At 39.7% G+C, this 18,072-nt stretch overlaps 2 protein-coding genes across 2 annotated transcripts; both read right to left on the minus strand.

Moving 5' to 3' along the window:
* Positions 1-837: 837 nt before the first annotated feature.
* LOC145913927 (C-type lectin domain family 18 member B-like) lies at positions 838-3,433 on the minus strand. Its single transcript, XM_083001697.1, has 5 exons — positions 3,360-3,433; positions 3,061-3,250; positions 2,093-2,275; positions 1,636-1,744; positions 838-893 (listed from the first exon to the last, which is right to left on the minus strand). Exons 1-5 carry the CDS (start codon positions 3,431-3,433, stop codon positions 838-840), a joined length of 612 nt encoding a protein of 203 aa, XP_082857823.1.
* Positions 3,434-4,123: 690 nt separating this feature from the next.
* LOC145913216 (uncharacterized) lies at positions 4,124-15,859 on the minus strand. Its single transcript, XM_083000794.1, has 8 exons — positions 15,610-15,859; positions 10,410-10,576; positions 10,250-10,308; positions 9,290-10,076; positions 7,658-7,808; positions 7,219-7,336; positions 6,121-6,261; positions 4,124-5,326 (listed from the first exon to the last, which is right to left on the minus strand). Exons 1-8 carry the CDS (start codon positions 15,681-15,683, stop codon positions 4,886-4,888), a joined length of 1,938 nt encoding a protein of 645 aa, XP_082856920.1. The 5' UTR covers positions 15,684-15,859; the 3' UTR covers positions 4,124-4,885.
* Between the last annotated feature and the right edge of the window lie 2,213 nt (positions 15,860-18,072).

Here is an 18,072-nt window from a genome sequence, read left to right on the forward strand (position 1 = left end):
TTTCTCAGCAAATGTTTTTGTAGCGTTGTCTTTGAAAAACGAAAAGAACCTCTATGGGTGATTTTCGGAGCATGTTAGTTCTTCAGCAACGAGCCACTGTACAAACACAAGTCCAACTTGCAGAGAAATCAGCGTAAAAACGTTCACTCGTAGGTTGGTTGCAGATGATTGAACTAAAAACATAAACCAAGGTGGTACCAATCGATTTTGGGGGACAAACGTGCACTTAAATTACCTTCACCCGTTGTTACAAGAGATGCAGCTGAAACGAATTATAAAGATAAATAATATAACTCACATGAAACAAATTGGTAATTCGAATATATTTGTATACGCTATAGGCTCTTATACTTTCAAACTAACCTGTAGTTTCGGTGTATGTGGAATCTGAAAATTAACGTAGAGATTGGTGAAATTTAAACATGCAAGAAATACTGAATACTTTTGTACAGTAGTGTATTATAGGGTTAAGTAAAGGAAGCACAAAAAATTTTTTTACAGCGCCATCTGTGGCTGACTGTATGCTGTAATTTGAAGAAATTAAATCAAACACAGTAGATACAAACAGCACAGCCCCAAACCGCTACTGGTTTTGTATTTTTCATGTTCGGTATGTATTAACGGTATTTAGTTTGTATCTAAATATCCATTAGATACAGCTTTTTAAGGGAGATCTTAATTTTGTAGAAAAAGTTAGATTACCTCTGTAACGTGATATAGGCTGCAATGCAGATGTGTATTTTTCGGTAAAGTGTGCACAAGTATTACATAAATTTTTGTCACAATTTGTTGAGGCTGTGAGATCGTTGCTGCTTTTTTAAAAATAAGGAACCGCTACTATAAAGTATTCATACTTTCTTGAGAATCTGTTGTGTTTCCAAATGCTTCTTCCCCTGTAATAGAGTTTATATATTTGTGTTTTAATGCAAAAAAAAATATGGTATAATTTTGTCCAAATACTTGACCACTAGATGTTGCACACAAGTAACAATCAACATGGAAAATACTACTACACCGGGCCACAAAGTTTTTCCAAACCTTGATGCACATATAAGTACATGTAAAACAGAAATCTGTGCGAATTTTAATGATTAGGCATGAACAGGACCACCGCCTGTTATTTTGTTTATAAAATTGAGTTGAAATACTACACGAAATCGTAGCGTTAATATTCGCACAGATTTCTATGTTACATAGGCTTATATGTGAATCAAGTTTAGAAAAAAATTTGTGAATCGGTGTAAAAGTACCTTCCAATCAACATCGACTATTTTGTGTAATTGCATTTCATGAGTTTGTTTAAAGGATAAGCAGTTTGGGTAGATCCCAATATTTCAACATTGAAGTCAGTTTGTTTTAGGGATGCACGTTTTTTTCATATTAAATGGAAATTTAACTTACTTTCACCGCATAAGTTTCTTCTGCACTTCACTCCCAAGACACACTCCGAACACGCCCGCCCTCTAGTGTACGGGTTTGCCGCTTGCGGAAACAACATGAAAACAAGCCATTGCGAACAAACAAAATAAAGCAAATTAACCACATTGAACATTTTCGAATGAGCAACGTTTTTAGAGTAAGATATATGTTTTCAGAGCAAAAACAGGTCTTATTACTGAACACAATGGGCTTTACCTGGATACAAACCCGGACTGTAATCGCAGAAAACAGAAGTATAAAGTGATATATTGTCTGTACATATCGTGATCCCACAGCCAACTTTGGTTGTGTTGTCGTGGACGATCTTCCAAACAACAAATTATATTTAATTTCACTATTATAAATTTATTTTACCCTCAATTCTCAGGCAACTAAAAATGCAACTTATAAAACTTTGAATAAGACAAACTGGGGGTTCCAATAAGCGAGATTAATATTTATGTCAAAAAATAAAGATAATACACTGGCGCTGATCGTCCTTTACTCTTTTTGGAGCCTAAGGAATATAATATTATAAAGCCAAGCGACTTTTTTTAAACGGATATGGTCCACAAAATCCTAATATTCGAGATTTCGTATGATGATCACATTGATTGATCTTTGCTAAATAGTGGTAAACCTTATGCAGCCACACCAGCTACACCAGCCACACCTGTGTGTAAGGGTCGCAATAGTGATTTCCGCGACATTTATTTCTTTTGTGAACGTAGTAAGCTCCTTTTCCATACCAATGAGACATCGCTTTGTACATAACTGACGACCTTGTGAGGAGGGAGGATGTTACGTAATAATTTTCACCAATGTTTTCTGTCACATTGTCCACATCATCTTCGAACTAAAAACAAAATATTTCGCTATTAGTTTCGAGATGAGATTGAGATGCTGAGGGCCCGTTGTTTTCAATCAGTTCTTCTGATCAGGCCCAACTTGTTTCTTTAAATATATCTGGCTCTTGCAGTTGTGTTTAGTAATCCTTTTAAATTTAAAATAAAGTGCCGTGATTACAACAGACAGGTTAACAAACTTGTTAAATATGTCTTAAACTTTGCCCCACTTTCACAACAATTGTTGCAATGATTCCCAAACTATATTTTAGCGGTCTGTATACCACATTATTTTGTTGTAACGTTTGTCGTACCCCTTTGATAGTTTTTGTATAACAAATTACGAAATTTTCGCAGATTCATTTAGAAAACAAATAAACTATCACTCCTTGCCGCAAATATTGAATCTCCAGGTGAATATTTCTACTCGGATAGAATTATGTTAAAGAAGTATCAGGGGATGGGCTCCATCGATGTAATAGAAGCAAATAAATGAAGTCAAAGTCGATACTACAATGAGAAGGACACGGTTTATTGCAAAAAAGGAAAAACGCAACTTCGTACCCATTGGAAACTAACCCCGTACCCCATAATGGTACAAGTACAACCACCTCTGCAGTAGAGGCTGATAATAAGGACGTGTTAAACAGTTCTTTTCTGTTTGGAAACATTGTAAGCTGGTTAAACGCCGAAGGCCTACATTTTGCAAGAACCAAATTGGGTTCTACAGTCTGTTAGCGAATATAAAACTAGTTGTCTTCGTCTGTCCAGTTAATCTATCAAAACTCATTCCTACCAACATTCTTCCAGTGGCTTCGGATAGTGGACAAGTCTCTGACCTCCAGAGTGCGGTCTTCTCCAGGTCATCACCCCATTCCATGAACTGCATTTTTGCTGCCTGTGGGACAACTATTCTCCGAAAGGAATTGTGGGTATTTATAACGAACTTCTTTGCCTTTCCATTGAGTCTCAGCCGCCTCACGGGCCTGGAAATGAAAGGTTAGAAAGACTACAGCACCAATCACATTTCTTAGCGCAACAAACATACGACATGTTCACACTTTCCTGCCTAAGGACTTTCTGCTTTAAATTTACCTTCCATAGTAGTATGCAGATGTGAAACTTGCCGTAAGTAAGAGAAATCCGACCACTTGACATGTAAATATCATTGTAAACACTTTAAACTAACAATTTTGCGGTTAAAAAAATTGCTGTCCACTGACAAACAACAATTTCATGACCAAGTTTCCGTTTGGAAACGAATGATTCGAAGCTGAACAGGATATTTGTCATGGTCGGCCAGATGTTAGCATTTGCGGATGTGATTTTGACAATACAAAATTTGTTGGTATTGACAACCGAACCACATGCAATACTTTTAACCTTTGTGTTTTTTGCATGGATTTATGATCATAATTAATTTGAAACAATTGGTGGAGTAATACCGATTACGCTTAACAACTAGCAAGCGCATGAATCAGAAAACGAAATATGTTTTTTCAATAATATTACCGTGACGTCAGTATTGCATTTGTGCACAAAAAGAGTCTATACGGTCAAGGATGATCAATTTTCGTTCTATGTGATCTATTGCTTAGGGAACATGTCCACAAGTGTCAACATTACATCCAAACGCTTTTTGCTTCATTTATTTAAAAACAATTAAATGACATATTTATTACTTATAAATACCATGTGACTCGTCTTTTAAATATATAGCCTACCAGTTTTTAGTTTGGGAAGAACTTTCCTCCTAAAATTGCCTGGCAGCAATAGAGCACTATACTAGTTTTAGGTTGGAAAAGAACAGTTAGAATCAATTGTTTTCAATAAAATTTATTTACAAAACACGATTGCGAAACTGTCACATAAAAAACGCTGAAGAAAATCGTAAAAGCGCTAGAAGCAACAGCTGATTAGTCAAGAAAGTAATAAATAAAAAAAGACAAATTTGTGGTTAATTGGCAAATGCACACAAACTAAAAAATGTCCACAGGATAATGGACGCTTGGAAAAGTTTTATCGTTCGGAAAATTCGTTTTAAATCTCACTACGTATTTGCAAACGAGGAAACGAGAAAAAACCGTTTGGTCACAAAACTTTAAAGAACATGGAACAATTTCAATGTTTTGTAGGAAGCAGCATGCTGGGAATTTGTGCAAGTTTTGACAAAATTCATGAACAAATTGGGCTTAGCGACTACAAGACATGGTAAAACAGCCGGAAAACCACTACGTATGTTAATTTTAACACTAACCACCATTATTCTTGTTGATTTATAGAAAAATTATCGTTTTGTGTAAGAATTTGCACCATTTGAGGGTAAATTATAAGATATTAAACTAATGTGAAAAAAAACGTTTATAAGAGGCAGCTCTGAAAACGGATTGTGAGATTTGAAGTAAGTGGACAGATTTCACAGTAGTGCAAATTATTACGTTACATTTTGCCAAACGCAGTGGAAAAGTGAGGGTGTATGTAGCTAGCGTGACTGTGTGTAACGTAGATGTCGCAACTCCGAGCTAAATAACCGCTTGTTGCAAACATCTTAGTTCTCTTAAGTGCGCAGCCCAAGGCCCTGCGGCATTCGCATAACACTGGCGATGTGAAGCTTTGCGGAATCACTTGCATGTGTGGATTTCCTTTCGTTCTGTGCAAACTTTGCATTGTACAAAGCAGCACCACTGAACCTCACAGTTACACGAGCGTCGTATGATTCGCACATGTGTGGTGTAACCGCGCCCGCAACATAGACGATCGCAGTTTTTACGTTTGAAGCAAATTCGCCCCTTCGTTCCTGGCGAATGCTTCGTCTTGGAGCAGTATTCGGGTGAGTTAGCGACATAAACCATCTCTTTATGCTTGGGGCCGCCCAAAGGACCTTTCCGTCGGTTAGGTGAGTCTTCGTGTTTTTCGGGGACGTGGTTGGGTCTGTTGTTGGGTCTCTGGTTGCGGCGCACCTGTTCGCGCTTAAGCTTTGTGGAAAAAGCGAGTCTTTTGCTTTGGGTTCTTCCTCTGCGTATCAGATTCGAGATTCCGTTTGCGTTGTTTACTCCTCCGACCTGCAGAAGAAAAATGAGTTGGTAACTGAGAGCACTTAAGTGTTTGATTGCATTGTATACAAAGGCTAAAAATAGCACACAATAAAAACGTTTTCCACCTTAATGTAAGTTGTAGATTTAAAAAACGTAGCAATTTAAGTAATTACTGATAGCATTTTTTTAACAGTTTGTTTCATAAAAATCGATGGAAAATATTTTAAAGAAGATGCTTGTTTACAAATTAATGCTTTTAACATGAGAGGTTTAGTTGGTACAGTTGTTGGCAAAACTATTCCATATTCAGTTCGAAACAAAGCAAAACACTTTCCACATATTTGGGTAATGAACATGGCATATGACGTTTCACAGCAGGAAATTACAAATTTTAATAAGAAGCCAACTGAGACTTCTCATATGATAAAACACGCCGAAATAAACCGGGCGTGTGAAACATCTAGAGGTTAAATGTCATCGTGTTCACGCATGTGGAATCGGTAGAAGAGTAAAGAGTAATCGATTATGTGAATCATCGCTCGATTTGCTTGCTCAAATGTTACACTTTTAAGCTTTTACGTGATGGCGTCATCGTCTGGGACCCTAACCTAACTACGTCATTTTTTCCACCGAGCTCCACCAGCTGTGTCTGTATATTGATATTTACCCTCTTACTTGGAACTTCTGTATTTGAAGAAGGAAGTTATGGCCCATAATAAAAGCCACTTAAAAGAGCTGAACGTAAACGTTTTTCTTAAATCTCTATTTTTAATGTTTGCAAAATAATTTTTTTTACGATTTAGTAGTTGCGATTTTTTTACCTTCACTGCTTTGTCGTAAGCTCTTTTGACTTTCTTGCCAACGACTTCAAACGGAACCATTTTTCTCCAGCAAGTTTTAGTTTGGCAAGATCCGGAAACGCCATGACATTTGCAAGACTGCCCAACGTTGGATTTGACAATCTGAAAAAAACATTTTACTGTTAAATGCTATGAAGTCGTGTAAACTGTAAACTCGATTCGAATTAAACAAGTTGGCCAAATATTGACCGTTTTGTGACCAAAAGTCGTCAACTGTATTTAGTCTCTAAAACTGAGCCTCCGATAATTCTTTTTTTTTTGTTTCTTAGTTTGAGTCAAACACAATATATAGGCTACCAATAAAGGTTGCGGACCTAGTAACCATACACCAATAAATATTACCAAAAAGCGAGCAACGTTGTTTTACGGGGCCTCGTGGTATTGTACTAACAAGGATTTAAACATAGTCACTGGTCAGGATCGAACTTTTAACCTTTCGCGTGTCAGACAAGGACCTCTGTTGTTTCAAGGTCAAATTCGTGAGACCCAGTGGAAGAAACGCATGGTTGGTTAAAAGGTGCATCCATGTGTCAGGATCGACACCAGTTAAGAATGTGTTTGAGTCAGACAAAAGCTTGTCGTAATTTTGCCTGTCTGTTTCCGCCATTTGTTACAGACGTTTGCAGAATGACGAAATGCTGGTGTTAAAACCAGAGGTAAAATATATCGACAAAAATTAAGCTTGGCTTTTTGTAATGTGACTGTAACACAAAACTTTATGGGACTCGAAACATTTTCACTCAAACTAAAAACTCTGTTTGACTCCGTGTGAAAATGATTTAATGCTTATTTACTCCGTCTATCGGTCGCGTGTCACGGATCTCTCGACTCTGAATAAACAAATCGCTTTTTTCTGGTTTTATGGAGGCCTGTCCACTGTAAGTATGGATTAGGCGTCTGTCCACTTGTACCAGTCGATCCCTTGGAAGTTATCTTACCGCCCAGTTTCTCAAGGACGGGGTTTGAGAGGTTATAAACGCCCCATAGGGACTGTATGCCGAGCACTGTATGTTTAAGTGTGAATAATATTGGTGTAATAACTACGATAATGTAACTTACCCTTATTCCTACGTCACTGTTGTGTTGATCGACTCTGGCACGAATATCTTTGTGTTGGTTTCGTGAGCGAAGAAATTTTCGGACGAATCTCGCAGCGTATCGCACGTTATCGCCACACCTAAATGCGAGCACAACATTCATATTTACATTTTAAACGATTTATCCTGTGTTGTTGACATTGCTAAATGACAGAGCAACTATAAATATATCGTGTGAAGAGATCCACATTTCTGGGCTATGACTTATTATTCTTCGTGAAGTTTTACCAGTCAACTGAAAACTAAAACTATTTTTAGTGTTTAATGAAATTTCATAAATATTATCTTGTCTGCAAAAATAACTCAAAATTTTGTTCAAATTGCATTTTGCTGGCCCACAAACGCGTTTAAATGATTTGCTATATTTTGCGATGATATCAATACATCCATGTAGTTCTTACCCGCCCCACATCCACGCATGACCCTTCGAATGTCCGGGATAATGTTCTTCGCATGAACACCTGGTAAGGTAACCACTAGCACAAGCTCTTGCAACAGCGTGTGCGAGACCGGCCGACGATATGGAATATAGAAATGCGGTTTCCTTGGTGCCTGCGTAAAAAAGAAAATACCCATGTTTATTTATTTATTTCTATTAAATTATTGCTAAAGTCACAAAATTTCCAGCTCATGAGGAAAAACATTCAAAGCAGTTAAAAACAAACCCAACTAGGCCGCGTATTATAGCTTTGCCGGTAAATTACAGTGAGGACAAATTGGATAAAGTCTATTGTTCATAGTCGCCCGGTCCTTAATTGTCCGGCGACAGTCTTTCCTTTGCCCTTACAACTTTTCAATGCGGCCTTGTTTGACAACTTAAATCCTTCCTATTGAGCCGGACATCACATGGAACTCGTCAACTAAGACCTAATTCGGCCGAGTTCGAACGAGTGCTTTCGATATAACAAATAACGTTTGATGTTCTGTGCCTGGATATTATGATACCATTATTTCCCGGTATGGGCATAAGCTTGTATTTTAAAATTCAAAAAAACACTGAAATAGATTTTGGTCTCAGGGTTTTACCTTCCACGAATGTTTTAAAAAAAAAGAGTGAACAAAAGAGGCGTTGCAAGTCTCTCCTTGCAAGAAACAACAACTACACCTTTTGTTGGAAGAAACCACAGTAGAAGCATTTTATGTGTAAGCTGACAAGCAGTTTTGCTGCGCTGCTGTTTATTTGTAAATACTTGTGTTGCGGGTTGGAGTGGGGGGTCTTGAAGCATCTCGCAGACCACACGCATTTGTTATGTGTGAAATGTTGGACCCAAGGGTTTTCTAACGTATTTTGTGCATACGATTGCTATGATGCTGTTTTAAAGCAGATTTCTGTTCAGTGAAACAGTAAAAATAATTTTACCTTATGTCAGAAAATGGTTAAAAGGCGAGATGAACAAACATATAATTACCGGATTTTGGTTTAAAGCCAAATACGTGCTAATGACATGGCGAGCAAGATGCCATTCTCTTTCACCTTTATCACACACTCGGCGCCTGTCTTTGGCATTTGACATAAGCAATACAAACTGCAAGTGTTTCTCTTTTAATCAAGTTGCCGCCGAATTGCGCAAATGTTGGTCTGATGTTCCAACAATTGGTCTTTGCCGTTGGGAAGCGACAAACTCCTCCAGCCAACATATTCCGCTTTGCGGGCTATTAGTACGTTTAAATTGTCGGTAATCGGAAGGAAGGTTTAAATATCAATCAAGGTCCTTGAAATAGATTAGTCCAGGGCGGACAGCTGCTCTGTGGCAATTGAAAGGGGCGAGAGCGCTCAAAACAATGTTGGTTCTGAACTTGTAGTTCGTATTGTGTTGTACATAGCTAAGCAGGACTGACAAGACACAATTGTTTACACGTTTACAACTCTTACCCCTTTCAGATGAAAAATGAGTAGTTTAAACTTTACTAAATTATGCATTCCGCAGAAACTGATGATGCCCTTTACAGGGTGAAATATATTTTTTTGATTTTAAACATCTAAAGAGCTGTTTGCCAGATTGATTTTTTTCAGTTGATACTCAGAAACTTACCCCTTTCAAGCATTTTAATCCTAGATGTCCCGAGGGAGCAATTCCACCTCTCATAACGGAACTGGTATTGGCACTCGGCCGCCGCAATGTGGGTGGCCTCGCTGAGGACTTGGGGCATACCGGGGTCCCTTCGGCACTTCTTTAACTGACTCGCAGTTAACCTGAAGTTGTTGCACATTTTTCGAGCCGCACGCCGATCTATGTCATCAGGCTCCACCAACGGAGTCATATTCCCAACTCTGGCTTGGATGAACCTCTTGTATGAGGAGAAATCCTCTTCTCCGAGGCCGAGGAAAGGTTCGGCATATTGGATGATTGCATCCGTCGCGTTGCCGGCGGTTAAATTGCCTAAATTCAAAGAGTGTATATTTTCTTCTTCGTTGTAATGCGAAATGCGTGAGGGGATCTGAGAATGAGCAAAGGATGAAGATACGATGCTGAGATGGAGCTTATTCACATCCCTCTTCTTCCCACTCTCCCGTTCGCTCCTCACTAACTCCTGATTCCCGCTATCTTCCTCCTGGTTGATGTCTCTCATTAGTTTCTGGATACGCCTTAACATCGTGGTGTTCCCGAGCGTCTGGGGGGCCTGTGGGGTCCTTGGCCTCCTGCCAATGGCCGCATATGTGTCACGTGGTTCGTGAGTACGTGATGGGTCAGGGGAGGAAGAATGTTTTGAGGTTTGTGACCAAGAGCTGGGAGGAATACGTATGTGCGGGGGACCCGTATTTGAATTTTCCGAAGTGCGATCGAGGTTGTAGGGTCGTCTCCTATTGCCTGGTGAAACCTGCACACGTTTTTATATGTTGCTGTATCAGGGCTTGACGACAAGAAATTAAACAGACAAACTTAACGCAATGGTGAAAATTAGAACGCACAAACTGTGAAGTTATATTTAAAATTATTTTAAATTTAGAAGTTAACAACATATTTTACTTCTAAATATACTGCAGGATTTACCTTGGATTGATGGGAAGAATAATCGGGACCGTCTATTTCAGAATTTGTTGAAGATGAACCTAAAAAGTTAACATGATTAAATTTATTTTTTAAAACTAAATAATAAACACGGACTTTCGAAAATTGTGGGCATTTGTTTTAAAATTACATTGATAATTACCCTTTGTATTTTCGCTGTGGTCATTCGGCAACGGACGTAGGTCAACGGGCTTGTAGTCACGTGATGGCTCTGGCATTTCTTCGTCTGTTGTGTCCAAATTAACTGAGGCAGCTAATGAAGAGGTTTGAATATCCCATAATTCACTAAGTTGACTCTTCCCAGTGAGACTGTAAAAGAGAGATTATAAAAGATTAAACTATTGAAAGTCATTGGGCATTTTATGAGCTTGAAGATATTTACTGGAAAATAGTTTTGAAATGTGGAATTTCGTCCATCTGATACGCGATACTCACACATGACAATCTTTTGCCTGTGTTTTTCATATTTTGCAATAATACTAACATAACATTGACGCCAATGTAAACAGCTCCAAGAGAATTTGGATGAAATAATTAAGGATGTCAACCCAATATCATCGCAATTAGATCGAAACTTTGCACAAAACTCAACTATGCCTTTCAAGGGTATTGGCTGGAGACAGTTATATTTGCAACACTAACAAGGAAAAATCGCTACGTGTCGGTGTTTCCGCAGCAAGTCGTCATTCCAGGCGCTTATCAGACGGTCGACGTCGGTGGAAGAATTGTCACTGATACGACAGCAACAAAATGGCGAGGCCCCGTACCTGTTCCCACGACAGTAGCTGTTGTAGGGCAAACAACAACGACTCGCATTGCATCGAGTGCAATGGGAATTAGGCGCCCGGCAAGGAGGGCGGGTAACAGTGGCGAAAAACACTTTCTTGCAGAGATAACCGCAAATCAGGATTTTTGGATTGCCTTCAAAGGCTGCTGGTATGGGTTTGATTGCTTTCGCTTGCAAGTGTTACTTTGATCGTGTTGCCAGCCTCGGTTCTACAATGTTTGTACGTGCAACATTGAGTCACTTTGAGCGCACATAGTTGTTTCACTACATTTTATGGGAAACGGAAAATCTTGGCCCTTATTTTACAACAGCTCGAAAACAGTCAAGAAGCAAACCCTGACTTACAGGCTCTAAAAATAGATATGTTTGTGGCATGTTGAGTTACTGATGATTAACTTGTATCCAAAACATCAATGATGAATCCGAAGTTTGATCATGACTTCCAGCCATGTTTATTTTCTCCACATATGAATCAGTTGTTGTGTTACTCATTAAACCAAAGATCCACAATGGAGAATTCCGACCGTTAAAAACCCACACACAAATCTTCTGCCGTTTATCGCCAAAGTGAAATATTTCTACCTCTTCGACCTTGTTTCACTGCGCACGATTTTCCGAACCGGTAGAGCGGCAAGTATTGCGACAGAGCGACTGCGCGTAATTAATATCGGCAGAAACGAGAGAAAGTGGCCGACACAAGGTAATGGTTTGAGCAAGGAAGACTATATCAAATTTCTCAGTGAACTATTTAAGAGCTTTATTTAACGTGTTGGGGCTAAAATACTGTTGTGTAGCCGGTTTAAATCAAATATATACCAAGGCACGTCTGAGGAAAAATATATCATTTCTTTGTAGAAAAAAATATTATTTCTTTTAACAGATGGATTTATCAATTAGTTTTCGTTTGCATTTTACAGTAAACGGAGGCGTGCTCGTTTAATGTGATTAAATTTTCCTTAATAAAATCGCAAAAATCTTGACAAGGCGATAGTGACAGCTGACGTTATTACAACGTCCCATCATCATCCAGTGCGCCCTAAGACTTGATAAATCCAAACTCGCGTCACACGAATGGAATTCGCGACGGGACGAATAATAGAAAGGATTTGGGTTTGTACGCAGTGCCCAGGTAATGGCTCCCAGCAAAGCCCCTTGACTTGGCCCGAGTCGTCCGCAAGCTAATGGCTCGGCTCGACCGTAAACACAGCTACCGCCACAAATGCAATACGCCACATAACTTAGTGGGGACTGTTTCTGGCATCCACGACGATTTTGGGGCGCCCCGGCCGCCGCAAATTGTCTCTGTTTGGTGGAAACTGATAACAGCCCCAAAACACCACTACCGATGGCCTTTGGTTTTTCTTTTATCCTTTGTTTAATCGTTGGACCTTTTCAAGCGACTGTATGTGCATTCAAATGGAAAGCCACAGGTTTTCCGTGGGCTGGTAAAAGTCCATGTAAGGCTGTGAAAGAGGTAAGTGGGCTCAGAATAGACCAAGTTTGTGATGTCTCGACGGCTGGCTTGCCGTTTGCGTCAAAATCTTCATATGGATCACTGATGGATTTTTTATACTTAGCGTGGGCGAATAGTTCTCACAAGAAATCCTCACGGAAAAATTAATGAGCGGAGTTGAGTCATAATATATAAGAAAGGATCTTTTGGCAATAGAAAACCCCTGTTTTTTCGACATTTCGATTGTCATTCAACAACTTTTGTTAGGGTATGTGAGCGTTAAGTCATATTATGACAAACCCCTCTGCTTGTTATTGCCAATTTTTTAATGTTTCTGTGTTCTCGATTCAAGTTGTTCTGTGCAAATAAGTAACTTCATAATCAGATTTCGGAAATCACTTAAGGATGACAAATTCCTGCAGGAGGAAATCATTTACCGGGATCGCTAAAACTCCAAACAGTTGCACAATAGATCGATTCATATCCTGTAGCAGGACTTCCCTAACAGTGGTTCTATTCATTAGTTTGTAGGGTCACAAATCTCCTTCGGAACTCCTCGTTCTCTTCTCACGCTCAAAGGTGGATTTGCGGATTTGCGTGTTTTCAAGTGGCTGAATTGTCAAGTGCGTCCGTCACCCCCTTCCCCCCTAAACCCACCCCCTCCTCACAGAGCTACAATCTATCTCAAATTTTTCGGGAATCAAACTGCCGTGGGAACCCCAAATAACAGGAAAATATATTTGTGGGGATTCGAAACCAAAAAGATACTGACTTCCTTGCTGTGCTTCGTTTGCGTTAAATTACTTCAGAAAATACGGCCTTTGTTTTATTTATATTTTTGAAGAATAAAAGTGATTTTTTTTGCTTTTAAATCAATAAACCTTCGACTTCCGGTTTCGAATCAACGTTAAGAAATCTGTTTGGAATTACAATTAAATTATTTAACTGATACGGTGCGAGATTTATTATCAATCTTTTTTTAGTTACAATGTTTGCAGAATCGTAGCCTTTGGTGAGATACCCAGACATCAGAAAAAAATACAAATAACCGTAACAAGCATTTCTCTTTCGGCTGCGGGACAAAAGAACATCCACCGACACCTCTTGAAAATATTTTATCTATATCAAAACGCCTCGCTACTATTTCCGTACAGAAGTGCTCGAATTCATCTTAACATGACTGGCAAAGGGAAAGAAAACCCAGCAAAAGTGACCGATATACTGGGGGGCGTCGCATCGACGCAACTAGACACTCAAGGGGATGTTGAACAGCGCGATTACAACCTGTGCAAACAGAGGGTATTCATACTTTCCATCGTAATTTCGCGTATTTTTGCCACTCCGTTGATTGTTCAGATGCACCGGGCGCTCCAAATAAAGATATTGCTGATTGTTCTGTTTTGTCGTCTAGGGTTGTTCACGCCGTGACGTGCTACCAGGGTTTTCACAGTTCGACCGGACAAAGTTTAAAATAGTAGAGAGCACATTTTTGTGTTGTAAGTGCAGAAGCTGGTGCCAAAATAAGTAAAACGTCATTATAATGGACAATTTGTTGTTCAATAACCTCACAAACTCTCAAGTCATTATAGTGGAACATATTGCACTTCGAGCATCAATGAAATGTTCAACATCAATGGTAAAGAAATAATTTTTTATGTGCGTTCAACACAATGATTAGTGGACCCTCACATTGAAAACCTTATTTTGACCGAATTAAACGCATCCTTTATTCGTAAAAACAAGATGAGCTTATAAGCTGCTGTAGCACGGTCGACGCAGCCGTTGGGTACATCCCATAGTTATAGCCGTGTGGTGAAACAAAGTTGACAAAAACACAGCCAACAGTTTGTCAGGCGAAATAAGTTGATGAGATAAGGAGACAGACAAAAGTGATGCACTTAAACAAAAGGCGGAAAGTTTTGCCCCTGTTCCATTCACAAATTCGATCGCGCACGGCAAGATGTAACGATTGTAAGACAACTTGTCAACACTGTAAACAGGCGATTAACAAAGGCTTAAACCGTGCTGCGACTGCCCCAACGAGACGTGATTCTACGAGGACTAGTGGCGAAACTCCAAAGCTCGTGGAAAAGTTGACCAGAGGATTGCGTATTTTCCCCTCACTGCTATTGAGCGGTGTGGATGCCATAACATGCCCATAATGGAGGCGCATGTTTATGCCCAAGCAGTAACTCGATTCTGCGAGCATTGAGTACCGTCTCCACTGGTAAAAGGCCGCCTCTATACGAGCCACACCGCAGGCAGACCTTTCTGATTAGGACGGACTCCTAATAAAAAGTGCACAATTGCGGGCGGTTACGTGGGCTGTCAGTGGCCATGCATGCGTAGTAATTGCTAGTGCTGCGGCCAACACCAACCTTCACAAAGGCGCTGGCGAGACGGCCACTGTATATCCTCGTGTTTGTGAGCCAAAGACCGACAACAAATAGGCAACCGACTGTCACCCAAAACAGTGACTTGCAACGGCACGAATTTACACAATACCCGTCCATAAAGCGGGTGCGCACTTCAGCAAGTGAACTCTTATTCCTGGACCACCGCAAATATGCGTTAAGGTTTGCTGGGCACTGGGTACATGCGTCAGTGGAACATGTTATGTGGTTGTCGGGTGTGTTTGGCAAAAATTGACCCCACTGGGTTGGCGCTTGCGTGGTTAGCGATGCAGAGAATCGATCCAACTCAGCATCCGCCATCTCTGCCTCTTATTTTACGCTCTGGTTCGCCAAATAATCGCATCCCATTTGCGTTTTTTATCGAAGTGCTGTGACACCGAATATTCACGTGCTTTTGGGGAACAATTTAAATTTATTGCTTCACGTATTTACGACAATTGAAATCGTCCGTCCTAGGTTTATCAAAACAACCAAAACCTTTTCGTGTGTTATTTGTCGTTTTATCAGATAAAGTTTGTGCACACAAATAGTACATTCATTAAAAACAGCACGTGTCGATAGGTTTAAATATCTTCCAAATCAAACAAAATAACGTCATAAGCCTACACATAATTTCTTTTTTATCGCTTATTTCAAATGAAAAAGTTTCGCCAGATTTAAATAATATTTCAAAATGACAAAAACTCACCCAAAATATCCTTCAGAAGTTGTGAAGGTCGTTAAAAAGTACACGAAGAAAAGTAGCATGGTAGTAGTCGACATCTTGTTGCCCAAATCAAGACCAACAGGAATTAAAGAGATCTTCCGTCTTCCTCCACGTATATTCCCTCAAACGTAAATAAACTCACTGACAAGAACTGTTCTTTTTGGATCTTATTGTAAAATCGCGAACGTTTGAACGCGAGAGAAAGAGTAAGTTGCTTCCGATTCAACTGGTGTCTCCGAACGACTGATTCGGGATCCTTTCTTCTTGCGCGGGCGGCGCGAAGACGAGATCGTTTATAGTTGAATGCCTCGACCCAGTGCGTGGCCGAGCGGATCGACCGGGACCCGGCTGATGCTGATTTCAAACAATATGATTTCTGATTGCTTCCTCTCGCTGAAGCTGGAGACGCGAGTCAGTTTCTCACGAGCTTTGAGACCGAAATAAAGACGCGGTCGACGAATTGCAGTTGGTGACACTTGCTTGACGTAAGCGTTTATTTTGCGCCAGGTGCCACGTCCGATGTGACACGATCGTTAAAGTATTTACCATCCAAACCTACAACACAAAAGGTGGTTTCACAACCATAGTAGCCTTATACGAAATTAGTGACGAACAAAGTTTTCTGCGAAAAGTAGTTTGCTTTTCCTATTTTATTGATAAAAGTTATTGATAATCATGAAATAAATTTTGAGTCTTCAAAGTTAAAATCATTTTCTAAACGCATATACTGTCGTGCTCGCCCAAAGTAAAGTCAAGACAGGGTATCGTGCTGTTATAGAAACGGGTTGCTGACAACGTATAAGCGCTGTTTAGAACTGATAGGTCGAAACAAAGCGCAGTTTGCGGGTCAAAAAAAAAAACATGACAAATTGCTAAACCTGAGCTTCCGCCATCAGCTTACTGTCAAGTGTACGTTTGTCACAATACACTGGAATTCTGCTCCAGGGTGCGCAGGCATGAAAATAATTAGCAACCAGTGTCAACTTGCGTCGCAAAGCAAACAACAAGATGACCTGCACCCTTCCTTCCCACGAATCCCCCCTCGTTGCGTTGTTATGGTAACATTCCACATGGCCACGTCCACTCTAACACCCTTCTAACTCCCCTGCAAACCCCTTGTAATTTATTACGTCATCGCAGTACATGCTGAGGGTTGTTCATGAACCGCACAGTTAGTGCGCGGTTTCAAAAGCCGCCGACCTACTTCTATGATTGAACCGACTTCAGACAGGCAAATAAATTGTAGATATCTTATCTTGTGGAGACAAACAATGACTCGGGAGCAAGATACACACTTTCTCGCCGTTACAAGCACCTCGCGCGCGCCAAAGAATAACTAATTGTTATATAATACGCGGGCAAATATGTACAGGCGATGTTACCAGCGATTGTTTTTATGAATCAACTTGTTTTCCAAATCGTCGCGTTTTACAGGCGCCAAGTAAATCCTACATAACGTAATACAAACAAAGTATGTTGCTGCTTGTTTTAGCTACCAGCAAAATTTCCACATAACTTTGTAGCACCTCTAATTTACTAATGGCTTTAGGAAATTGGCATTATATTACACGCTGCTGTGAAAGGTGCGTAAACATCCAGTCCTAACCACGGAAATACTTGTTTAGACGATCAAATGGCAAAAGAAACCGTCCACCTATTTTATTCGCAATCGGTCTTATTTATAAGATATATATTTAAATGAGAAATTTGTTGATAGATCTGTACCATGTATATATATATACACATTCATAAACATGGCGGAAAAGTCTGTATACTAACATTTACTTCATAAGAAAAAAAATTACGGTAATAATTCCAGTCTGATCGATACGCCAAGACCCAATGTCATTGAGCATATATTTTACTATTTAAGCGATACAAAAACATTCGCTTCGTCAAATACTTTATTTCTACATAGGGCATACGCCCAAAACATTACCGGAAATTTTTTGTCCGTGCGTCGCCAGCATTGTACAGGGGATTTGGAGGCGTTTACGCCTAAACCAAACGACAATACTAAGATTTCTATCTAAATCCCGTTGAGGAACGAAGAAAATCTTGACCCAACAAAAGCTGGAAATATTTTTCCATCGAGGCAACAAACGTAATGGTACAGCGCACAGGTGAAGCGAACAGCACTATTCAATACATGTCCAATTATGCACCATTAGTACAATTGCTGGATTAGTAGCTTTGTAGTCGCCGACGTCGCTGTGTGACGTAATATTGTCGTTTGTACGCTCTATAAAGCACAGTTATCGCCTTATTGTGTAAACCTGCGTCCTGTCACAATGCTTTTTCATTGGTTAGGAATGTGGACAAGTTTTGGTTAAAAGTAGTGATTTTGTAACTTCGGTTAGTGTTAAAAACTTGAACCGTTTTGCAATTTAAACCCGCTTGTTTGTTTGGTATGTTCGCAGGTTAATTTAATTTAAAAATTTCTGC

This window comes from Ascidia mentula, chromosome 9 (assembly GCF_947561715.1).
Source record: "Ascidia mentula chromosome 9, kaAscMent1.1, whole genome shotgun sequence".
Taxonomy (NCBI): domain Eukaryota; kingdom Metazoa; phylum Chordata; class Ascidiacea; order Phlebobranchia; family Ascidiidae; genus Ascidia; species Ascidia mentula.

Bases quoted from the DNA above. Each gene is read 5' to 3' on its own strand.
- LOC145913927 (XM_083001697.1), bottom strand. From the start codon at position 3,433: ATGATATTTACATGTCAAGTGGTCGGATTTCTCTTACTTACGGCAAGT. The intron at 3,251-3,359 runs GTAAATTTAAAG...TTTCATTTCCAG, and splicing joins TCTGCATACTACTATGGAAG to GCCCGTGAGGCGGCTGAGAC. The intron at 2,276-3,060 runs GTAGGAATGAGT...TTTTGTTTTTAG, and splicing joins AAGCCACTGGAAGAATGTTG to TTCGAAGATGATGTGGACAA.
- LOC145913216 (XM_083000794.1), bottom strand. From the start codon at position 15,683: ATGTCGACTACTACCATGCTACTTTTCTTCGTGTACTTTTTAACGACC. The intron at 7,809-9,289 runs GTAAGTTTCTGA...TTTTTTACGCAG, and splicing joins GATTAAAATGCTTGAAAGGG to GCACCAAGGAAACCGCATTT. The intron at 5,327-6,120 runs GTAAAAAAATCG...TTTCTTCTGCAG, and splicing joins CTTACGACAAAGCAGTGAAG to GTCGGAGGAGTAAACAACGC.